Below are 22,074 nucleotides of genomic sequence, written 5' to 3' on the forward strand. Positions count from 1 at the left end.
TGGATGTGGAGAAAATAGTTTTTCATCATTGAGAGTCAACAGTCAATTATCCATTCCAGTGAAGAAATAACATTAATGTGAATTTTAAAAAGAATAGTTTTCTCTGGCAAGGGTGACCCTGCAGTACACACGATGTACTGTACAAACAACTCAGAGTTACTTCTTTCAAGCTCTTGAGATTAGAACAAAGGGACCCGATGCCTAAAGAAGTCCATGATTTGTCCAAGTTCTCCTATCTAATTAGTGGCAGAAATGGATTAGAACTCACATCTTCTAACTTCTAATTCATTGGTTTCTTCTATATTGTACTGGAGATAACTAGTGCTGGGTTAGAACACATAAACTATATATATATTATATATGTATATATGTTTCATATATGTATATATACATATATGTATGTATGTGTGTGTGTGTGTTTGAAACAAAAGAAATTTACCATTCTTAGCCCCCAATTTTATACTATTTTACATTCCAAAATATATGTCTTCTGGAGAAAGGCAAAATATGCTTTACCTTGGATTTCTTTGAAAATTTAGGCCCTTAAGTTCCCCCAAATCAAATAAAACTAAAAGGGAGCAAGCAGCGGGTGTTAAAGAAATATCATGGCTTCTTCAGCTCTTTCCACTACATATTTTCTAAATTTATATACACAATTGTAAAAGGATTGGCTTCCGAAAGGACTGGCTTAGGGTCCTGTCTTACTAGGGAGAAAAAAAAAAATCTAAACTTGAAATCTAGTGCAAATACTGGGAACTAACAAATATTATTGGGTATAATCAAGAAGTAAATATGTGGCAGAAAATTAAAATTAAAGTAATTTCTGTAAATAGAGTATCCGGAATTCAGTACAGTGCCTTGAAGTTCGCCACAAGTTTCTCAGCAGTATGCTTCTTTGAAACACTGAAAAATTTTGAATTGGCATGCATGGGAGCTACCAGAAATTTAAAAATTTACCTTTTGAAGGATGACAAAGTTACACAACTACAGATCGAGGTGCGGAAATTTGGGTACTGCAGGCAGGAGGTAAGGAAGGAAAATATGTCTGGGAAGGGAAATTTTGTGTATTACCTGATTAGCTAACAGAGTATAATAAAAACTATGATACACCATACCTCAGGGTAGCACAGTTTCCATTACTCTGTAATCACACCTTCTTTGCATGATAATGTGTAATGTTCAGTGTCTCTCTTTCTCTGACAGAATTACCAGTAACGTGATAGTTAAATACACCCTAAGATGTAAGGGAACATCTTACAGTTTGTTAAACCATAAATATCATTTGATAGTTTATTTCTAAACTTAAAGCCTTCCAATGTTTTCTATATTCTAGAGGGTATTGTGCAGAGTGGAGTAAGTCAGACAGAGAAAGACAAATGTCATATGATTTCACTTATATGTGGAATCTAAACAACAAAATAAATAAACAAACAAGACAGAAAGAAACTCATAGATACAGAGAACATTTTGATGGTTGCCAGCTGGAAGGGGGATTGGGGTTTGGGTGAAAAAAGGGAAGGGATTAAGAAGTACAAATTACTGATTACAAAATAGTCATGGGGTGTCAATTTTATCACAAGGAATACAGTCAATAATATTGTAATTACTATGTATAGTGTCAGGTGGTTACTAGGTTTATCAGGATGATCACTTCATAAGTTATGTAAATATCTAATCACTATGTTGTACACCTGAAACTAATGTAATATTGTATGTCAACTGTATTTGAAAAATAAAACAATTATTAAAAATTTTTTTCCTGTCATTCTTTACAGTGATTCCTTAAGCTATGCATGTGGCCCCTCTGGTATATGTTATCTTTCTTACACACACAATGTTTATAGCTACTGGCACTAAATGGGAAAATTGTTTGGATTGGGGTTTCTTTTCAGAAGAGCTCTAAAGTACCTAGTGATTTAACTGTGGTTAAAATCAACCTGTGAGAAGATTAGAACAAGACCACTGAGAAAATGATAAGACCTAAACATGCCAGTTTCTTGCCTTCTCACTTGAATTTTTTTTTTTTAATTTAGGTAAATTGAACTTCATCTAGTCTTCTAACTATACATTCAAAATAATCACCTCCCTCTTTTTTAAGGAAGGTAATTAATATTATTTTATCATTTTTATTTTTCTAGTCTAATATCCCTGGAATAATGAGGAGGAATAATGTTGAGGAGGCCTCAGTGTGTGAAATTCTAGTCCAGTATTTCTCTGCCTGAGTTACTCTTGGGCATGAGCACTTTCAAACTTCACCACTGTAGACCCCAAAGTCTCCTTAGACTTCCTCTTGAGGGAGAGAAAAAGACAGAGAGAGAGGGAGAGAGGGAGAGAGGGAGAAGGGAGAGAGGGAGAAGGGAGAGAGGGAAAATGTGGGTTTGTTTCCACATTTTGACTATTGAGAATAATGCTGCTCTGAACATTTATGTGCAAATATTTGCCTGAATCCATTCTTTCAATACTTTTTGTGTATACCTAGGAGTAGAAATGTTGGGTTATACGGTTATTCTACATTTAACTTTTTGATAAATCAGATCCATTTTTTTAAAATCTCTTAAATGCTTTGTCCCATTCTGAACACGCCAGTTTCTGCTGGCACATGGAGAATTATCCATTACAGGAATTTGTTCACTGTGATGGCCTACTGAGGCTAAGAACTTAAAGGGCATAATGATTTCTCTAAGTGCCTAGAACAGTGCCAGTCATACAGTAGGCACTCTCAGTAAATATTTGTTAAATGAATGAATTATTAGTTAATGGATACATAGTTCTGATTACATTTCTTGCGTTTTTTAAGTTAAAGTGTATTGGGGTGACAATGGTTAGTAAAGTTACCTAGGTGTCAGGTGTACAATTTTGTAATACATCATCTACGTATCACATTGTGTGTTCACCTCCCAGAGTGATTACATTTCTTTCTTACTAATCTTTCTAAATAACTCTTACCTAGATCCACTATACTATTTTTTATTTATTTTTTAAATTAAATTTATAATTGGTTGAACAATTATATAGGTTTCAAGTGTACAGTCCGACATCTATCTAATGCATTGTGTGTTCATCACCCAGAGTCAGTTCTCCTTCCATCACCATATATTTGATCTCCTTTATCCTTTTCCACCTTCCCCCTACCCTCCTTACCCTCTGGTAACCACTAAACTGTTGTCTGTGTCTATGAGTTTTTGTTTGTTTGTCTTGTTTGTTTGTTGCTTTCAGTATTGCATCCCACATATGAGTGAAATCTTATGGTTTTCTCCTTTTTTGTCTGACTTATTTTGCTTAGGATGATAATCTCAAGATCCTATTTTTTACCCCCTTTTGTTGTATGCTTCTTTGGCATAGTACCACTTGCTGACAGTGGATGCATCTTCCAGGCCAGACAAAAAAAAAAAAAAAAAAAAAAAAAAAAATTACAACACAGCTGTGAAGATTTCCTGGCTCTGAATTGTTAGCTACATGCAATCACCTTATCTCTTTCTCTCACCCTGGATACAATAGACCCTCTTCTAATGGTAGCTGACCTTCAGGATTTGAAAGATAAGGGAAGAAAGGATAAATGAGTGAACAACATTTTTTTTTTCTCTCCAAGAATCACACAGGCAGCTTTTTTCTAAAGTGATTGTCGTAGTTCCAGTACTGTTAAATCTTGCTCCTGGATTGATGTGGAGAAGGGGTGACCTAGGATCCAGAAGCTCAACTAATCCTGCACCCCACCCTCTCATTTTACAATGAAAATTCCAGGGAAACTTCCATCAGAGTAAAACAAAAACTGTATTGTTCTTTAAAGAAGACAGAGAACTACCAGAGTTTACTGAAATTTATTCATTTAACAAATCAGATTTTTTTAGAGTCCGATTAATTTTTTGAAATCAGAAAACATGCTTTCTTCTACTGCATATAAACCAAATCTGGACAATGTCAGGAAAGAACCCACATAATTAGTGAGTTTTTCCCCTGCTGATACTTCTCTAAATATTTTTTAAATGTCATAATAGCATATGCTTTATTCAGTTTTACTTTGCAGGTCAATATTTCCTGATAAAAGCTTTGCTTTCCTCGACTTCAAAAGTAAATAAAATTAACTCTGAAGATGGTAAGTAACCTTAATTATAAAGGACATTTAAATCATATTCTTAATTACATGTATAAGACAAAAACTTAATCTATTCCATAAAATTGACAGAGGTGCACATTTCCAGACTCTGGAGACTGGTGCAGTTTTAAAGATAAATGTTAACCAAAATTCACGATCAGAGTTACATGTAGAGTGATATCTTTGAACTTAGCATATTTAGAAAGTGGACCAATTTCTGCAGACACAAAGAAGACCGAACAGTGTGTCTATATCCAGGAAAACTACTCCTAACCCAACAAAGGTTTGGAGGAAATGGAAATAGAAGCCAGAAATGCTTCCTGAAGAAGAGATTGCAGTCACTTCCCTCAACTAACATCCTCATAATACGAGCTTGGTGCTCTAATTTGAAGACAACACCTGAGATCTGGTTGCTTTTTCCACTACTTTCTAATTACGTATTTTTCAACACTTTCACCTCCTTTTCTCCTGTTACGGTCTGAGATATTTTCAGTCTATGTAAATTCAGCATATTGCCTCTTCAACTTCTCAGAGCAATTTCATAAAAACAAAAGAAAACCATTACGCCCAGCAGGGGACACTCATATTAGGAATGAATATAGAACTATCATTTATTAAAGGAGTGATTTATCTATCACTTATTAAGCACTTGAAATTCATTCATTTAGTCAATACATATTTATTGATTAAAGACTATGTGCCAGACCCAGCTGGGGATAAAGTGTGAATAAGCAAAGCACTTGCTTTTATGGAGCTTATATTCTACTGAGACAAAATGGTGGGAGGAGGAACCTTGTGTAAAAACCTTTATACAATGACATTTTATACTCATTAGGATAGCTATGAATAAAAAAACAGAAAACAAATTTTGGCAAGGATTTGGAGGAATTGGAACCCCATGGGCATGTAAAATGCTACAGCCAGCTGCTGTGGAAGCAGTTGGACAGTTTCTCTAAAAGTTAAACATAGCATTACCATATGACCCAGCAATTCTATTCCTAAGTATATACCTAAAAGAATGGAAAGCAAGGACTCAAACACATACTTGTTCACCAATGTTCATAGAAGCACTACTGACAATAGCCAAAAGGGGCAAACTTAAATGTCCATTAAAAGATGAATGGATAAGAAATATGTGGTACATACATACAATAAAATACTATTTGGCCTTTAAAAGGAATGAAATTCTGATAGCTGCTACAACACGAAGCTTGAAAACATTATGCTAAGACACAAAAGGACAAATATTGTATGACTCCACTTATACAATGTTTCTGTTTGGAAGATGAAAAATTTCTGGAAATGGATAGTGGTGATGGTTGCATAACATGGTTAGTGTACTTAGTGCCACTAAAATGTACAATTAAAAATAGTAAATTTTATGTTAGGTATATTTTACCGCAATTAAAAAAACAGGGTTGCTAGATGGGCGGTAGGGGTGGGGGGTGGGGGGGAGGGTGAGGGGATTGGAGGGCAATCGGTGACCATAGGATGGCCACGGGCTTGAAAATTAATCTGGGGAACGTAATTTGGTGGTTACCAGAAGGTAAAGGGGTTGGGGGGTGGGGGATGAGGGTGAGGGGGATCAAATGTACGGTAATGGAAGGGGAGCTGACTCTGGGTGGTGAACACACAATGTGATTTATGGATGATGTGATACAGAATTGCACACCTGAAATCTATGTAATTTTACTAACAATTGTCACCCCAATAAATTAAAAATAAATTTAAAAAAAATGTAAAAAAAAATATATATAAAAAAAAATAAAAAAATAAAAAAATAAAAAAACATTAAATTGTATACTTTATATGAGTGAATTATATGGAATGCGAATCATATCTCAATAAAGGTATTATTTTAAAAGACTTTATATATTACCTCATTTAAACTCCCTCTATGTAATCTCATTTAAGCTTCATCTGTCTTATAGCATGTGACAGGCTTTCATTCCTTTAAATACCATCTCGGTGTTTTGTCTCCTGTATTTGTAGCTCCAGCTCTAAAGAAATACTCTCTGAACTCTAGATTTATACATCCAGTTGCTTATTTATCATATTTATTTGAAATCTAAAAAAATACTTTAGACCTAACATGCCCCACAAATAAACCTTAACTTTTACCTCCAAATCTACTTTTATCCTAGTCTGCTCTATCTCACTGATAGCCATACCATTCACCTACTTTCTCAGGCGAAATGGCTAGAAGTCTTTTGAGATATCAGTCTTATCCAAAGGAACAGGCATGAGGCAAGTGAGGGGGTACTAAAAACTCAATAATTAAGTTAAATGCTATTTCAATGCAATATTTAAAAATCAAATTAATATCAAAATATTGACAAGAACAATAAAGACTTCTCTTTTTTCAGCATACCACTCTGTTTTGTATTTATCTTATCATTATCACTAATTGATATTGTCTTGATTTGATTTATTTATATATGTATGTTTTTTTCTCTTCCATACAGTGTAAGTGTCATGAGAATGGAAGTCTCATCTGCCTTGTTTACCACTTTATCCCATAAATATGTCCTCCATTTCCTGCCAACTGACTTCGAGGTTGGACTTTTTCCAAGAGAGGGTCTGTCATTTCAGCGTCTGGGTCTGACACTACTTCTTCCTTTTTCTCTCTCAACATTGGGGTGGCAGTGGCTTCCTGCTGTTACTAAGCCTATCTCGCCTCATATCCTGTCATTTCAGCTCTTCTAACATATTTCTAACCCATTTCCCATATTAAACTCCCCCTATTGAACTAGTTGGAATGAATTTGCTTTAACTGACTAGATCCTAGCCAATACAACAGTTTAGGAAACAAATATCTAAGCATTTCCTCTACTCGTACATTATACATAAATTGCTAAAAGTCTCCCATGAGGTTAAAGAAAGAGGCAAACAAATGATATAGTTAAATATTTGCAAATATTACAAAACGGCATCGCTTAAACACAGCACATTTAATAAATTAAGGCACTTCTGCATTTTCCTATCCACCATGTTTCCCCGAAAATGAGACCTAGCCAGACAAGGAGTTCTAATGCGTCTTTTGGAGCAAAAATTAATGAGCAAAAATTAATATAAGAGGTCTTATATTAATTTTTGCTCCAAAAGACGCATTAGAGCTGCTTGTCTGGCTAGGTCTCATTTTCGGGGAAACTGGGTATGATGAAAGCCTTTTATTTATACATCTAAAACAAAAAAAGGGGAAAGAAAAAAAACCAGGAGAGTTAAACTGTGAGTTGGTTTAATTTAAAGGCAGAATTAAACGTTTTTGGGGAGAGACTTTCTTATTCTATATGATTTATGCCTATTTTACAGTTGGTTTCTTTTCAATACTTTTTATGCAATTTTAGTATCAACTCCAGACAATAGTAATTTTTACATTTTTCTGACTGGAAAGAAAAGCCATTAAACTGAATAACCTAAAATTCACGAAAGAACATATGGTTTAAATACCAACAATCTAATAACTTTATTTGGCAAAAGAGGCCATTATTAGAAAAAAGAAAATGGTCTAATGATTTGTGTTTCCTTATAAACATGCTTAGAATATGACAATTGTATTAAGGTTCTTGTCAACAAAAAAATGTAGTAATAAAATACTTTACACTTAAATTGTCAGAATATAAGGCCATAGAGTGATATTAGAGATATGATTTTAAGTGTTAAAAACAAAACACAAGTGGATCTAATCTTTATTCAAATGTGATAAAGAATACAAGAAGAAGAGGAGGTTTTCATGGCAGAAGAATCCACTAGCAAGCTGTGTGGGATCATAGACAAGTAACTCTTCTTCCCTGAATTTCAGTTATCTGATCATAAAATTATAAGGATATGTAACCTCCTGGAGTTGTGAGAACCAAATCACATCCTGGTATAAACATACTTTGTAATGGACAAACTGTTACACAATGTTTTATTGCTGTTACGATTATCTTCAGTGATGGTTTAACCCCTTAGACTGTCAACCTCACTACAGCTCTTGAATCTTCTCACTTAATGACCGATGTTTCACATATTCTTCATAATTCATAATATTTCACCATTGGCTAAATATGGAATTTATATCAAGGTCACCACTTTTTAAAAGCTTAATCTCCTTTCCAGCAGCACCTCATAAAGGAGATAAATCACATAGCTCTTTATATTTAATCTCCTTATCCTGTGAATACAGCCCTCTTCCATTTCTGTTCTGCAGATCCAACTTTTCAGTTTTATAGAAAGGTTCAATATGACTAGAACACCCCTTCTGGAAGTCCCATATATTTGAAATTCGGTTAAACTTGTCTCATATTATTGCCAAAAAGAGTTGCAGTTGATGTGAGGCATAAAGTAGAAGGTATCCCTTGATGCAGCAGTGGGGAGAAAAATGAATAAACACCACAAAGGAGGGCTTGTCTGTTAACTCTGCTCTCTTTACTTAGTTTTATATGGGTGAATCATGAAGGGGATTCTAGAACTGGACAGTTATAGATTCGCGGATGTCCACAGGTGTGTACATGTGAACAGACATTTTCAAATTCAGTAGTTGCAGAAGTATGGGATATATGAAAAACATCCCTAGTCAGAGGGGAGGTGGAATAATTACACAGGAGACTTCGTAACAGTCAGCTGTCAAAGCTACTTTCCTGTCAATGCTGGAAGATTATTTCTCCTGTTCGTTTCATATGAAACAACTGTTACAAGGACTTGAAAATAGCTTTACTGTATGATTTCCAGTTACAGTATCTGCTTTTTCCTTAAAAGTCTATTATGATAATAGCATGATAAAAAGAGAGAACTCTTAGGGAATGGGGAGTTCAACCCCATTATATTGTCTTATCAGTATGCAGGGTTTACTCAAATTATACATCATACACACATGAAAAATGTCATAAAGATTAACTGGACATCTTTCCCTTGACTGCTTTCTTAAAGCTACAATTCATGTAGCGGCATTATAATCATTCCCAGTCTCAAAATCCTTCTGTTCACAAGTTTATAAAATACAATCGTAGTTGACCACCTTGGTGGTAATTTACTACATTGCTTCCGGCTTCTGGTTTTCTTTTACCAATATGGATTTATTTGGAATCCAAATTGTACAAAGTATTGCTGCATAATTTGACTTTGTAGTTACTGATATCATTATTTACCACTTATGTCTATAATGTATAAAGCATATAACATGAATAAGCCATTAATTTGAAGTGTGGCTTTGGGTATGTTAGTTTCTCATTTGTTAAATAAAAGTCTACATGAAAGATTTCATCCTTTCCTAAAATTCCAAAATAACATTATTGATAAAGTCATTATACATGTTATACTTACCTCACACATTAATGTAGGGAGAGAGTTTATACAGAGGTATTATTTGTGTGCACATGTGTGTTCTCTACGTCTACTGTATCTTAACCTCTATCCCTTCACTAATACAAATTTCTCAGTTGTACTGTAAACTACTCTCCTCCCTTTCTCAACACACGCTCATCCTTTACTATGGTCTGAGTTTTCTAACCAGTTTTTTCTCAGAAAACATTACTAGGGTTATCAATAATCTCCATTTATAGTCATCCTTTAAGGAGCTCAACTACCACCTCCTTTGGGAATAGTTGTTCTCACTTCCCCTGTTTAGCACTTCCTCTCCTTTACTACTCTGCCCAAAAGTCAAAGATTATTTGATTACTTGTTTGCCTCTGCAAGGAAAATGTGAACTCCTCCATGGTAAGCCACTTGTCACTGGTCTTACTATCTCAATCCTATTACCTCCCTCATAATTCATTCTCAAAAGTAGCTGTTGGTTGAACATACATACGATTATTTTACGGGAAGGAGGAGAGCACATAGGAACATATTGATATTTGTACTTTTCTATTCTTTGTTCTTTGTTTTACTAAAAGGGGGGGGGGGAGGGTGACACTGCATCAGTCCCCAGAAATGGTTTTGGTCATTATGTTGTAAAACTGAATGAACAGGACTGGACATGGATGTCTGGCTCAACTTGCCAGCGGGAAGAGCAGGCACAAGAACACGAAGTGCTGATCACTGGACGGCACATCACAGAGCAGGTGACCGGTACAGCCTGAAAGCATCACGCAGGCGCACAGAACGCTGTGTGACATAAGCCCCCCCCTCCCCACGTGGACTTCCGGCTTAGTTATGGGCAACGACTCAAGGCGAGGCCTAGCGCAGGGATCGTAGCCTGTACAGACAAAGGTATTTTGGGGAACGCGTAAGAATTTTGCGTATCGCTTCTTCGGGGGTGGGTACCTTGGTGTCCGTATTAAAGTTAGGATGGTGGCCCACTGTAGAGTTGGGGTACTTTCCATAAGTATACATTGATATTCAAAACGGGATGTTCACGCCGTGCATCAATGCACTTACATTTTCTCTTCTTGTAGGGGCCCTATTGCATCCCACGATATGCAAAAAGCTTTAGAACGAGCTTTGGATCGTGCGGAGTATGTCATTGAAAGTGCCCGACAGAGACCTCCTCCACGGAAAGACTCCTCTAGTGGGGGAAGATCTCTCCATGAAAAACTGTATGACATATATGTTGAAGAATGTGGAAAAGAGCCCGAGGTTACAGAGGAATTAATAAGCAATGTGAACTTGTTAGAGAAGCTTCTGATGAGGGAGTCATTGTCGTGTTTAGTGGTCAACCTGTACCCAGGAAAGGAGGGCTATTCGCTGATGCTCAAGGGAATAGATGGCTCTTATTCAGAGACCATTCGCTTGCCTTACGAAGAAGGGGAACTGCTTGAATACTTGGATGCAGAAGAATTACCTCCTGTTTTGTTGGATCTCCTGGAAAAATGTCCGGTTAACATGTTTCACAGTGGGTGTGTCATAGCAGAAATACGGGACTATAGGCAGTCCAGTAATACGGAAGGCCCGGGTTACCAAAGCAGGTATATTCTCTTACGTCCCACGATGCAGACGTTAGCCTGCGACGTACACTCCATTACCAGCGATAACCAGAAATGGACCCAGGAAGACAAACTTTTGCTTGAGAGCCAGCTGATCTTGGCGACAGCTGAACCACTGTGTCTTGAGCCTTCTGTATCGGTAGCCTGCATTGCAAACAGGCTGCTGTATAACAAGCAAAAGATGAACACTTACCCAATGAGAAGGAGCTTGAAGCGGTATTCTGCAGCCTCCCTGAGTCGGCAGCAGGAGCTGCCTCCTCACCCATCACCTCCTGAGCTAAGAGTATCGACCTCTTGCAAAGAAAGCAAAGAAAGTGAAGCAAGTCAGCAGTATGACCTCAAGATATCCAAAGCAGAAAACTGTGCAAATACGTGGAAACAGCAACCCTGTGACTTGGAGGTCCCTTCTGAAGCGGAGGTGGAGAAACATGCTAAAGGGGGGAGGTCTGTCAAATATGATGACTCACAACCGACAGTCTGGCCAGCCCAGGAGGTCAAAGATGGTTCTGTGTTTGGATGTGCTGCTGGCGATCAGTCCCAGACAACAAAGCTGACCTTCGTGCAGCCGCTTAAAGATCCACCTATCTCTGGGAAAAGATCAAGTGATGAAAAAGTCAGATATGAGGGACAGACACCTTCGTGCCAGTCTTCCCCAGATGACCATTCAAATAGTTCCATGCCTGGGTCAAAACCTGATGCTGGGAGGGTAGTCGGTGGGTCCAAGGAATTAGTCCAGAAGAAGACCAAACATCCAGTCAAGATGTCATGCAGCTACAGGGGCTCAGCCAGTCTCAGAAAACTTTATCCAAAGAAAGAAGTAGGACAGCCTGAGGCCACATCAGTTCAGTCTTCAGTACTGGGGAAGGGAGTCAAACACACACCTCCAGCCATCACACTTCCCTCAAGCAAAAGAAAGAGTTCCTTAGGTAACAGAGTCACTCCACGACAGGTAAGAAGAATCTTTCCTAAACCTCCATTTCCTGCTCCTGCGTCTAAGGCACCAGGTGTTGCCCAGAAATCCTCTTTGGAAGTGAACCGAGTCAGCACACTCCCTGCAGCCACCCCGTTCCCTGCCAGCTCATCACTAAGAACCCCGGTCACTCAGGTCAATGCCAGCTCTGCTGGCCTCAATGTCACCAAAGTGGTGAACCCTGTTGATGGAACCCAGACTGTGGTAAGATGTTCCAACCCAGTGCAGCGCTCTACCATTGGGGCCAGGGATCCTTCAGGAATGAACGCCAGCAGGCTGTCCTCAGGAGGCCAGCCACCAAATGCACAGTCCGCTGCACCACAGGCTCCTTCTCCAACAGGTGCACAGTATATTTTAAAACCCGCTTCAGATCTCAGGCCCTTAAGTCTACTCCAGGTCCCACCAGGTTCAGTCACTTTGAACACCCAGCAGCAGGCCCAGCAGCCACAGCAGCTTCAGCAGCAATGGGTCTATAAGTTGATTCCACAACAACAACCTCAACAACCTACAACTTTGCATCTTCAACAGCCAGTGGTGTTACGGGGTTCAAGTGCCCAAGTTTCAACCAGTCAAGTAACAGCCTTACCTGGTCAGCAAGCTGTTTTCATTAACCTCAGTGGAGTGGAATGTTTTCTGCAGCCCCAGGCCACTGTGTTGTCTCAGCATGGTTCTGCTCAGACAGAACCCAGGCAAAACCTTCCTCAGCAGAAGGTCCTGCTCTCCTCTGCCTTCCAGCAGCAGCTGCAGCCCCAGCAGGTGCAGTGGAGAATCGTGCAGCACCCAGGGCCTGTGGCAACGGCAGCAGCCCAAACAGCTCAGCCACAGCGGGGCCGGAGCCGGTGGAGACCAATCCAGTCAAAAGATAAAATGAACAGTCGACCGTCCACCACTCCCAAATCCTGAGTCTTACATTACTTTTTTTCTGTTTAAACAAAACTAAACAAAATATAGGAGCACTGATTCAAAAGGGTTTTTAGTTTTTACTTCATTTTTGTCTTTAATGTGTCAGTATTTTACATTGCTAACTGTACAAACTATACGGAAGCACAACACTATGCTTTTTAAATAAAAACAGGGTAATAATTTAATGGAAAAAAAACATGAACAGACTAGATGCTAGCCACCATGAGGTCAAAATCCCCGCTCTGCAATTTACTAACCTTAAGTCTATTTCCTAATTTCTGTGACTCTAACCTTCCTTGTCTGGAAAATGTAAATAGTAGTATGTATTATTTAAGTTTACTGTCAAGGTTAATATAAATAAGATATATTAAATATTGAAATTTAATTTATATTTAAATTAGTTTTAATTAACAAAATATTAAATATTTGAAAAAATCAAGATAAGTACTTAAGCTGAAAATAAACTATAGTAATAATATTAGTGCAAATAATAGTTTTGTTACATTACATAAAAGTCAACCTTAGAATCAATGCTAAATATGCCATGGAGATTTAATTCTTAAAGAAAACAGCAGCAAACCTCTAGACTTTTAAAAATAAGCAAGGAAATTATTTATATATAAAGATATGGATATAAAGGTAAACATAAAGAGATAGAGATATAGACGTAGTCATAGATGTACACATATAGATAGATATAAATAGAGAGATTTTAATCCTCTATTAATAAATAGTAGCCTTTTTACTCTATCGAGATGCCCCATAAGTTGAATTCTGTCTGTCTGATAAAATGATGCATTACACACTTGTAATTCATTCTTCAGTAATTGAGGAATGATTTGGATATACAACTCAATATCATTTGCCAGACAATATTCTACAAATGCATTATTCATGTGGTGCTTATTATTTTGCAAACACTTTATAATATACAAATGCACCTGCTGTCTGCCATTCATCTTGCTCCTCTATTCTGTCTCGATTATTTTGTCCCCATCTGATAGGAGAATAATCACAAGAGAGAAAAGGTAAAAGTTTCTTGATTTACAATAGACAAGTGAATGAAAAATGATAAGTGTAGATGAACAAATGAAACAAATTACAATAGGGAATTATAGGGAAAAGAGTGAATAATTGTTATATGAAAATATCTTGAAATATATCTGCTAATTACAAATGATTTCTGCGGCTTCTAAACAATATATTTTAGGATAATACTGTAAGGTAAGAAACCAAATGACTTGATCAAACTTGAGTAAACTAATACATTCAGGTCATACTTGAAAAATATTTTATATCTAAGTATAAAGATTTATATCACCCAAAAATGTCATCATTCTGATTTTCTAGAATTGAAGGTTCCTTGAAAAGAATGACCTATTGGTCCATCCAAGGTAACAGTATATAAAAGTTGGAGGTAGAATGAGTCCTGACTCTAGCAAATGAATTTATGATACAGTATTTTCATCAGTGACATTTCTAATCATGTCATATTACTTTGCTTAATATCCTTTTCTGCCTCTGCATACTCTGTGGAATCAAATTCAAACTGTATTATTTGGCAAAAAGGCCCTTTTTGATCTGGATTTAGCCTGTCACTACTCCCCATGTCCTAGCACTTCCCCATTCACATCTACGCTTTGGCCATGCTTAACTACTGGTGCCCCTGGTGTGCCACGTTCTCCCTCACTTCCATGTGTTGGTGCAGACCCTCAACGAGGAACTCCTTTCCATCCTCATTTAATACTCAACCTAAGCACCATCCCTTGGGAGACTGAGTCTATTTCCATATTATTCTCTAGTACAACATATTTCAAACTATTTCACAGGGTGATTTGCAGATGAAATATGATAGTAAATATAAAGAAAAATAGGAATTCAAAATGTTCATTATTCTAAGTACACTTTTCAGAGTTTTTGTTTATTTTTCCAAGATAGATTGTATAACTTTGCATACATTTATAGAGTATTAGTACTTTTACTGGAATTATTTAAATTTACTATATACAATTGTAAATGTATATAATGCATATTTATGTTCTCTAAGTACTTGTGTTCAATATGACATTGTCTTTTTAAAACATCAAAAGAGTACTAATGGGATTTATTATTGTAAAAATAGGAAATAATTATTTTATTATAAGTTATTTTAATTCAAATAATTAAATAGTAACTAAAACTATAATACTTATATGTAAGAAACAAGAAAACAAAATACAGTTTTGTCTTCTTGGCTTTGGACCTAGAAAATATTCCTGAAGTTATGATTCAGGCATAGGTCATTCTGATGAGCTATAACGGAAAAGTTTTCCTTTGTGAAATTCCAAGACGACACTGAAGAACAAGAAGCAGACAAATCACTAAGATATACTACTTTTTATTTCAAAACATCCCATTTCTTGTGCATTTGTATTTTTTAGAAGTTTTGAATTCTGGGTACATACTTAATCCATGCAAATAAAACAATGTTCTCTTGTCTCTGTTTACCTGTTATTACATCATGTGATAATAATCTGATGGAGTCTTATTAGATTGTGGTGCGATGTTTGGGATGACAGGATGTAAAAACAGATGCAGTGGGAAAATGGGGAGCTAGTGTTCACTGAGTAGAATTTCAGTTTTGCAAGATGAAAAAGTTCTAGGGATTTGTTGCACAACCATGTGAATATACCTAACATTACTGAACTGTATACTTAAAAATGGTTAAAGTGGCAAATTTTATAATATGTGTTTTTTACCACCATTAAAAATTTAAAGCAACAACCATAAAACAGATGTGGTGTACAAAATATTTGATTTTCAGGGGCCTTAGTCACTTTTGTACTCATAGCGCGGTGGTTCAGAGCACAACCCTCTGACGCTAGATTGTCTAATTTCCAAACCTGGCTCTGCGGCTTACTAGTTGAGGGACCATCAGTAAGTCACTTCACTTCTCTGCTGCAAAATGGAGATATTCAATAGGACCACTTTCACATAGTTGTTACAAGCATTAAAGGTAACATTTGTAAGCTGTTTAAACATTTCATAAAATAAATTCTCCAGAAGAGCTGAAACGGAGGGAGTATTCTCACCAAATGTAAAGGATATGTTTTAGATGCTCTAACAATGGGCTACCTCCAAACATGAAGTCATTCTGGTGAGCAACAGGGACCATCTGGAAGTGGTGCTAATTCTCCAGTACAAAGGAATGAGATCCGCATTATCATTGATTTTTAAAATGATGTGGCATCCGTTTTCTAATACTTTGGACACAGCAAGCAAATAGTAGTTTGTAATATAAGCCCCACATCAAACACCTCAACAGGAGATCCCCTGAATTGCAAATTAAGTTGCCTCACACAGGACCCCCTCCACATAGCCTACTTCAATGTAGGGGGCTGTAGGACACAAGGTAATTAATGACTGATGATTTCCCCAGGCAAAGAAGGAGGAAGTCAGCGAGCAAGGTGTTTCAAAGTGGAAGGATGCCTGTGGATACAGTGGTAAGCACCAATCAGAACCAGCAGTGATCAACCACTCACCTAAAATGCTTAACAGTAACTACATATAAGGGGTTGCCATAGCTTGCATTCATTCATTCATTCATTCATTCATTCATTCATTCATTTATTCATTCACAAATATTTATTGAGCATCTAATACAGGACAGACTGTGTCAAAACCCTAGAAACATGGCAGTAAATGAGACATAATGTCTTCAAAAGCTTCCAGTCTAGTACATTAAGAACAGACATTATCAAAGTAGTGAAAACTCTAGTTTGGCTTTCAAATTAAATTGTACTTATGAAGCACAATTCATGCATTAACCTTTTTATTTTTTATGATATTTCAAGACTATAGCATTCAGTGATAATTTGAAGAAACACTGCAATTTAGGATTTAAAATGGAATTAGCAACAGACCTCCAGATGTAGTGTTGACACAATATTACTTTTTTGTCACTTTTTCTCATTTCAGCTTAATAAGCTCTCTTGGCTCTCATCTTTCAATGTTTAATCCAAAGCAATTAAATTGATATGCAAATGCCATTTCCATTGCTTTAAGAGTGACACTTAACACACAATTTCGTTATAATAGGCAACTAGAATGTTTGTAAAATGATCAGCTCATTTTTATTTTTAAAATATGTGCTTTTCTTTCAGTGTATGCTTATAAATAAAATATCCACACACAAATTTTATTTGATAAATGCCATGTGCATAATATTTACCTTGTATACCAAACACGAAGTCAATACAATGTGACAGGTCTATTTAAAAGCCTGCTATTCTTTTGCTCAGTCTCTACAGAAATATTTTAACTAATGAATTGTATTAGCAAAAAATACAAGATAAGCAGAAAATAAAGTGTGTGTGTGTGTGTGTGTGTGTGTGTGTGTGTAAGATAGTTTGTCTTTTAGAAATTAGTTCTAAGTAGGGAATCAGAAGGTTATAGTTGGAAATGCCAGATATACTTTATGAAAATAGATTCAATTAGTTAAGCTTGTATGGTAGGTTGGTTGTGTAAATGGTCCCAGTTCTTCACTCCTGCCTGTTTCTATACCCTTTGAAATGCAACCTCCACACTGAGTCTACCAAGTGACTTGCTTGGGCCAATGGAATGTTAGAAGTCATAAAGCAGGGGCTTGAATCAGTACATTACTTTTCCCTTTGTTGTTCCACTGCCATTGACACAAGAACATGCCTGATTTAGCCTCTGGAGGATGAAAGTCTCAAAGGGCTACGGTCTAGCCTCCCCAACCCAGTTATTCCAACTGAGGCCATCCTAAATCAGTCAACAAGTAGTTAGTTGGCTTCTAGACAGGAGGTCAACTGTAGTTGTCTAGATTTAGGTGACAGTGTAATTTCTCACCTCTGATAGTCATTTATTTTTTATCATAATCAGTTGGGAAAACACATTATGTAGGATGGTACACATCACTGTCTTAAGGTTTAACAGATTTTCCATTAAGCATTATAGACATATATTTAATAACACCCTTAAACAGAGGCTTTAGAAAGATACTCTATTAAGTAGAAAGATGTATCAGAATTTGAGCATTTCTTCAAAACGGAAATAATTTTTGATTAAATGCCTTGTATAGTAGCTGAAAAACCATTTGATGAGCAAATTAATATTAATAATAAATGTATATTAATCCCATACATTCACTCAATAAATATTTATTGAGTAACTACTACGTGCTAGTTATTGTCTGAAGTTCTAGGATACAAAACAGATAAGCTTTTGAAATTCTATTTAAGTGCTTTACTTGGAAAACTCAAATAAAAACTCATTAATTCAGCCAAATACTATAAACAACATAAAAATTGGCATTACAAAATTTGTTTTGACAGAAATAATAAGTTAAAAATACTACATTTGTGTCCACACCCAAAGAGGAAACAAAAGTATGAAATAGTAAAGTCTGTGAGCAAGAATTAATCTGGACTTAATTTTATTTAAATTTCAAGCCCTATAATTATTTCTCGACTAAACTACTCCATCTGTGCCTCAAGACTTACATGGCTAAGAACCATTTCAGTGAATTTAAAAACCTGCACTTTTAGTATGATCCTAGGACACTCATTTGCCAATTTACCAAACTCTAAATCCTGGAAACCCATATCTCTTGTCGGGAGTGGAGTGTTCAAGGGTTTAGAGTATGAAGCTAAGGTGAGATAGATGGGTTTAAATCCAAGCCCCACCATTTATTAGCTGCCTGAGCTAGGTCACTTATTTAAACTCTTTAACTTATTACTATATACATGTTTTAAACTCCAGAGTTGTACTACACTGAATATTGAAATTATTAATGGCTCACAGATATTTTTTCCTCTGATGCTATGGCTCCATGCCATACTTTGTTGTCTATATTAAGAATCAAAAATGAAAACAAAAAAGTTTCAGCCAATTAGCATAACGGTTTATGTCACATATTCCTTTTTACTTTGAACATCATACCTGAATTTACAAACTACATTGTTCTGATATCCCAGAAGAAAGAAAGAATTACTATTTGGGGGATATAGCTTTATGTCACAAATATTTCCTGACTGTAATCATTGGAGCACATCAAAAAGAAAAGTATCTTTAAAAAATGTATCTAACAAGGCTAAATACATTGTTGGGATACAGACTGCCATTTAGAATTATAAAGTCTACTTTTCCATTTTTCCTAGAACTCCTCATGCATTGTACTCATCCCTTGGGTTCTTCTCACGGCATTAGATATAAGGTATACATATTATTAAATACAATTACTATTGGTTAGCAATGGTTTTCTAAACCCCAAGCTCTGCACAACAATTAAAATTATCACCATCATCATCATTGTCGTCGTCATCATCATCATCATCATTTATCTTTCACAGAATTGTGGCACTGTATAAAAATTAATAGATTGTGACTTAGAAGCACTGAGATTGACCGCCATCTGTATCAGTATGCCGGTTGCTTTGGCAAGTCTCCTCACTGCTCTGAGCCTCTTTGTCCTTGTATATGAAAAATGAGTAACAATATCTCCCCTAATTCATTGGTTTGGTATGAGGATCACAGTTAAAATGCACATGAAAGTAAATATAGGTGGAAGACCTTCATAAACAATAAACAATAAAGTTACGTGTTACGAATTTTCGATGCATCTCAGTTTCACCTATAAAATAGCAATCATAATTTCTACATCATAGGATTTTCTGAGGACTCAATGGGAAAATATATGCAAAACACCATAATGCCAAAGACAGAGGAATAGTTCAATAATTGATTAATGGTGGCTGAGTAATTATAAACATTTAAAACAACGTAGAAATGTAGAAATAAAGAATTATTTATAAGCATTATATATACATTTTCTTAAATTGTAATCTGTAATATAATCAAATATATCCTCTTTCGTTTGTAGTACATTAAACTGTTCCAAGTGAGAAAGAATAACAGGAAAAAATCTGACGTGAAATAACAGTGAGATTCATGCTTTCTCTGATTCTCCCTATTATTTCCAGATGAAAAATTTCATAAAGTATCCGATGACTTATATTATTAACTTTCTATATCTCTATTGTTTCTGGGTATTGGTTTGATGCGTAAATGTACCAAGAATACTCTTTTGAGGTCAAAAGATCCTTTGTTACAGTTCATATCTGATAATTAGTTCTAAGAGAAGACTATGAACCAGCCTTGATTTATGTGTTCCATAGTCAAATGTTCATTAACTGATTTTTTTTCTTAAATTTGAATACAGGATGGAATTCCCCAAGATTAACACAGGCTGCTGTGCTTCCTGTTCCTCCATCATTCCTTCCTCTTTTACCTCCTTTAATCAGCTTATATTCTATAACCTCTTCCTGGCTTCATTTAATTCCCTGACAGTTTAAATGGTCTGGTCAATCATTTCAATAATGCTCTCTTTCTACCCATGCATTTCTCACTATGTCTTTTTATTTCACCCAATTTGCAAAGTCCTGACTCCTTCTCCAAAGTCATGCATTCATTCTTAAATCACACAGTCAAATCATCCGGAGGTTTTTTAAAGATTATTTTTTTGTAAAATCTTCTACCACATTAATAAAAGTAACTATTTCAAGGTGTTTGAGGTTGATAGAAATTGTCCAAAGGGGGGAAAAAAAGTAAGTTGAAATGGAGATTAGAAATAAAGCTGCCAGTAGCAAGAAAGTCAGGTCTGAAAATGAGAATTATGTCCAAGCAGTCTGAAATGTTAAATAGAAAATCTGGTTGAGAAAACTCCTATATGAGAAACGGTGGGGGAGTTCTAATTCTAGTAATACAGCAAGCTAAGTTATTTGAACCAATCTTCCCACTGAAAATAGTAAAACTACTGGGTTTTTTTCCCCTCAAAATCAAATAATTCCCAGGATCCCTAGGCCCAAATCTAAGTAAAACCAGAGTCAATGAGTAAAGTGGTCAACTACAGATATTTTCCTGAGGGCATTTACTGGACCTAGTAATCCCAATCACCACAGCATAGGTTTAATGGGGGCATAGACCTGGAAGGGTAGAGATAGGGGCCTCAGTCAAATCTTACATTGAAGAGACTCCTCATCCAGCAAAGCTAAGGGCTACATCCACAAGAAAAGGAGGAAACAACTAAACTTGACCGCCCCCAACCCTTAGACATCCTTAAGGCAGCTTTATAGCACAAGTTCATATTACTTAGGTAGTCCCCCAAAACCCTCAAGCTATGAATTTCATTTAATTGACAGTGATCCCAGAGTGATCACACCTTAGGCACCTACGAAGGCAAATGGAAATCCTTTTTATGAATAGAAGAGTTGCCCTTCACCCTAGGCATCAAAGAATCCCCCAAAATAATATTCCAAGAAAAACATTCAGGTTGTTAAAAAAAAATAACAAACAACTCAGCACAAAAGGAACAAGGTGCCTTGAGCAAGAATCATGAGCAATCACAGAGCTCTCTCTCCACTCTCGCTAGTGAAACTATAGATATTAGAATTATCAACCAGCAATTTTAAAACAAAGAAAGACAGCATATAGATATTTCTGTATCTGTCTACAAAAGTTGCCTAATTTGAAATAAATAATTCTTAGAACTTCCAGAAAAGAAAAAATATAATAAATGTAAAACAGCAAAGAATAGGTTTAATACCATATTAAATATAGCTGATGAGAAATAGAAATAGAGCATACAGGGGAGGGGAGGGGGGCAGTCAATGAAAGAGGAGTACCAAATATCTCCCTCTCTAACATCCTTCTTTATTCAGGCTGAGCCATGACAAATGGGATTGGAATTCTCTTTATAAACAGGGATGGATCTTGAGGGTCACAGATGATGGCAGATCAGCTTTGGTAAGAACACAGATGTAAGGACACCAAGTCCACAGATTTCTAGACTGAATCCTTGGCCTTGATCACCCCTAAAAAATGAAAGTTTTGCTATCTATATAAAGATAATAGAGCAAATCAAAATCCACTTTTAGAAAAAAAAATCCAGAATGTACACCATATACATTAGGAGATTCTTCCCCAAAATTTAATTATATATTTTTAATATGAAATTGAATGCAAAGAGCAAAAAAGTGATGTTTTATACTATAATTAGACTTTCAGGTAAAAATAACAACCAAGCACTAATTATGTACCAACCAAGGTATTAAGTGTTTTGTGCAAATCATCTCCTCAGCCCTCAACAATATTCTAAAAAGAAGTCATTAACATCCTTCTTTGGCACTTGAACTAGATTCAGAGAG

The 22,074-nt window shown here is 36.1% G+C and overlaps 2 protein-coding genes across 2 annotated transcripts in view; one reads left to right on the plus strand and one right to left on the minus strand.

Moving 5' to 3' along the window:
* Positions 1-22,074, minus strand: part of IL1RAPL1 (interleukin 1 receptor accessory protein like 1) — a 1,293,699-nt gene that overhangs the window by 525,645 nt on the left and 745,980 nt on the right. The gene's annotated exons all lie outside the window — the stretch shown is intronic.
* On the plus strand, positions 10,458-12,868 carry LOC117024778 (transcription factor SPT20 homolog). Its single transcript, XM_033110294.1, has one exon. The coding sequence runs from the start codon at positions 10,490-10,492 to the stop codon at positions 12,866-12,868; it is 2,379 nt and encodes a 792-aa protein (XP_032966185.1). The 5' UTR covers positions 10,458-10,489.

The sequence above is a fragment of the Rhinolophus ferrumequinum genome, chromosome X (genome assembly GCF_004115265.2).
Source record: "Rhinolophus ferrumequinum isolate MPI-CBG mRhiFer1 chromosome X, mRhiFer1_v1.p, whole genome shotgun sequence".
Classification (NCBI taxonomy): Eukaryota; Metazoa; Chordata; class Mammalia; order Chiroptera; family Rhinolophidae; genus Rhinolophus; species Rhinolophus ferrumequinum.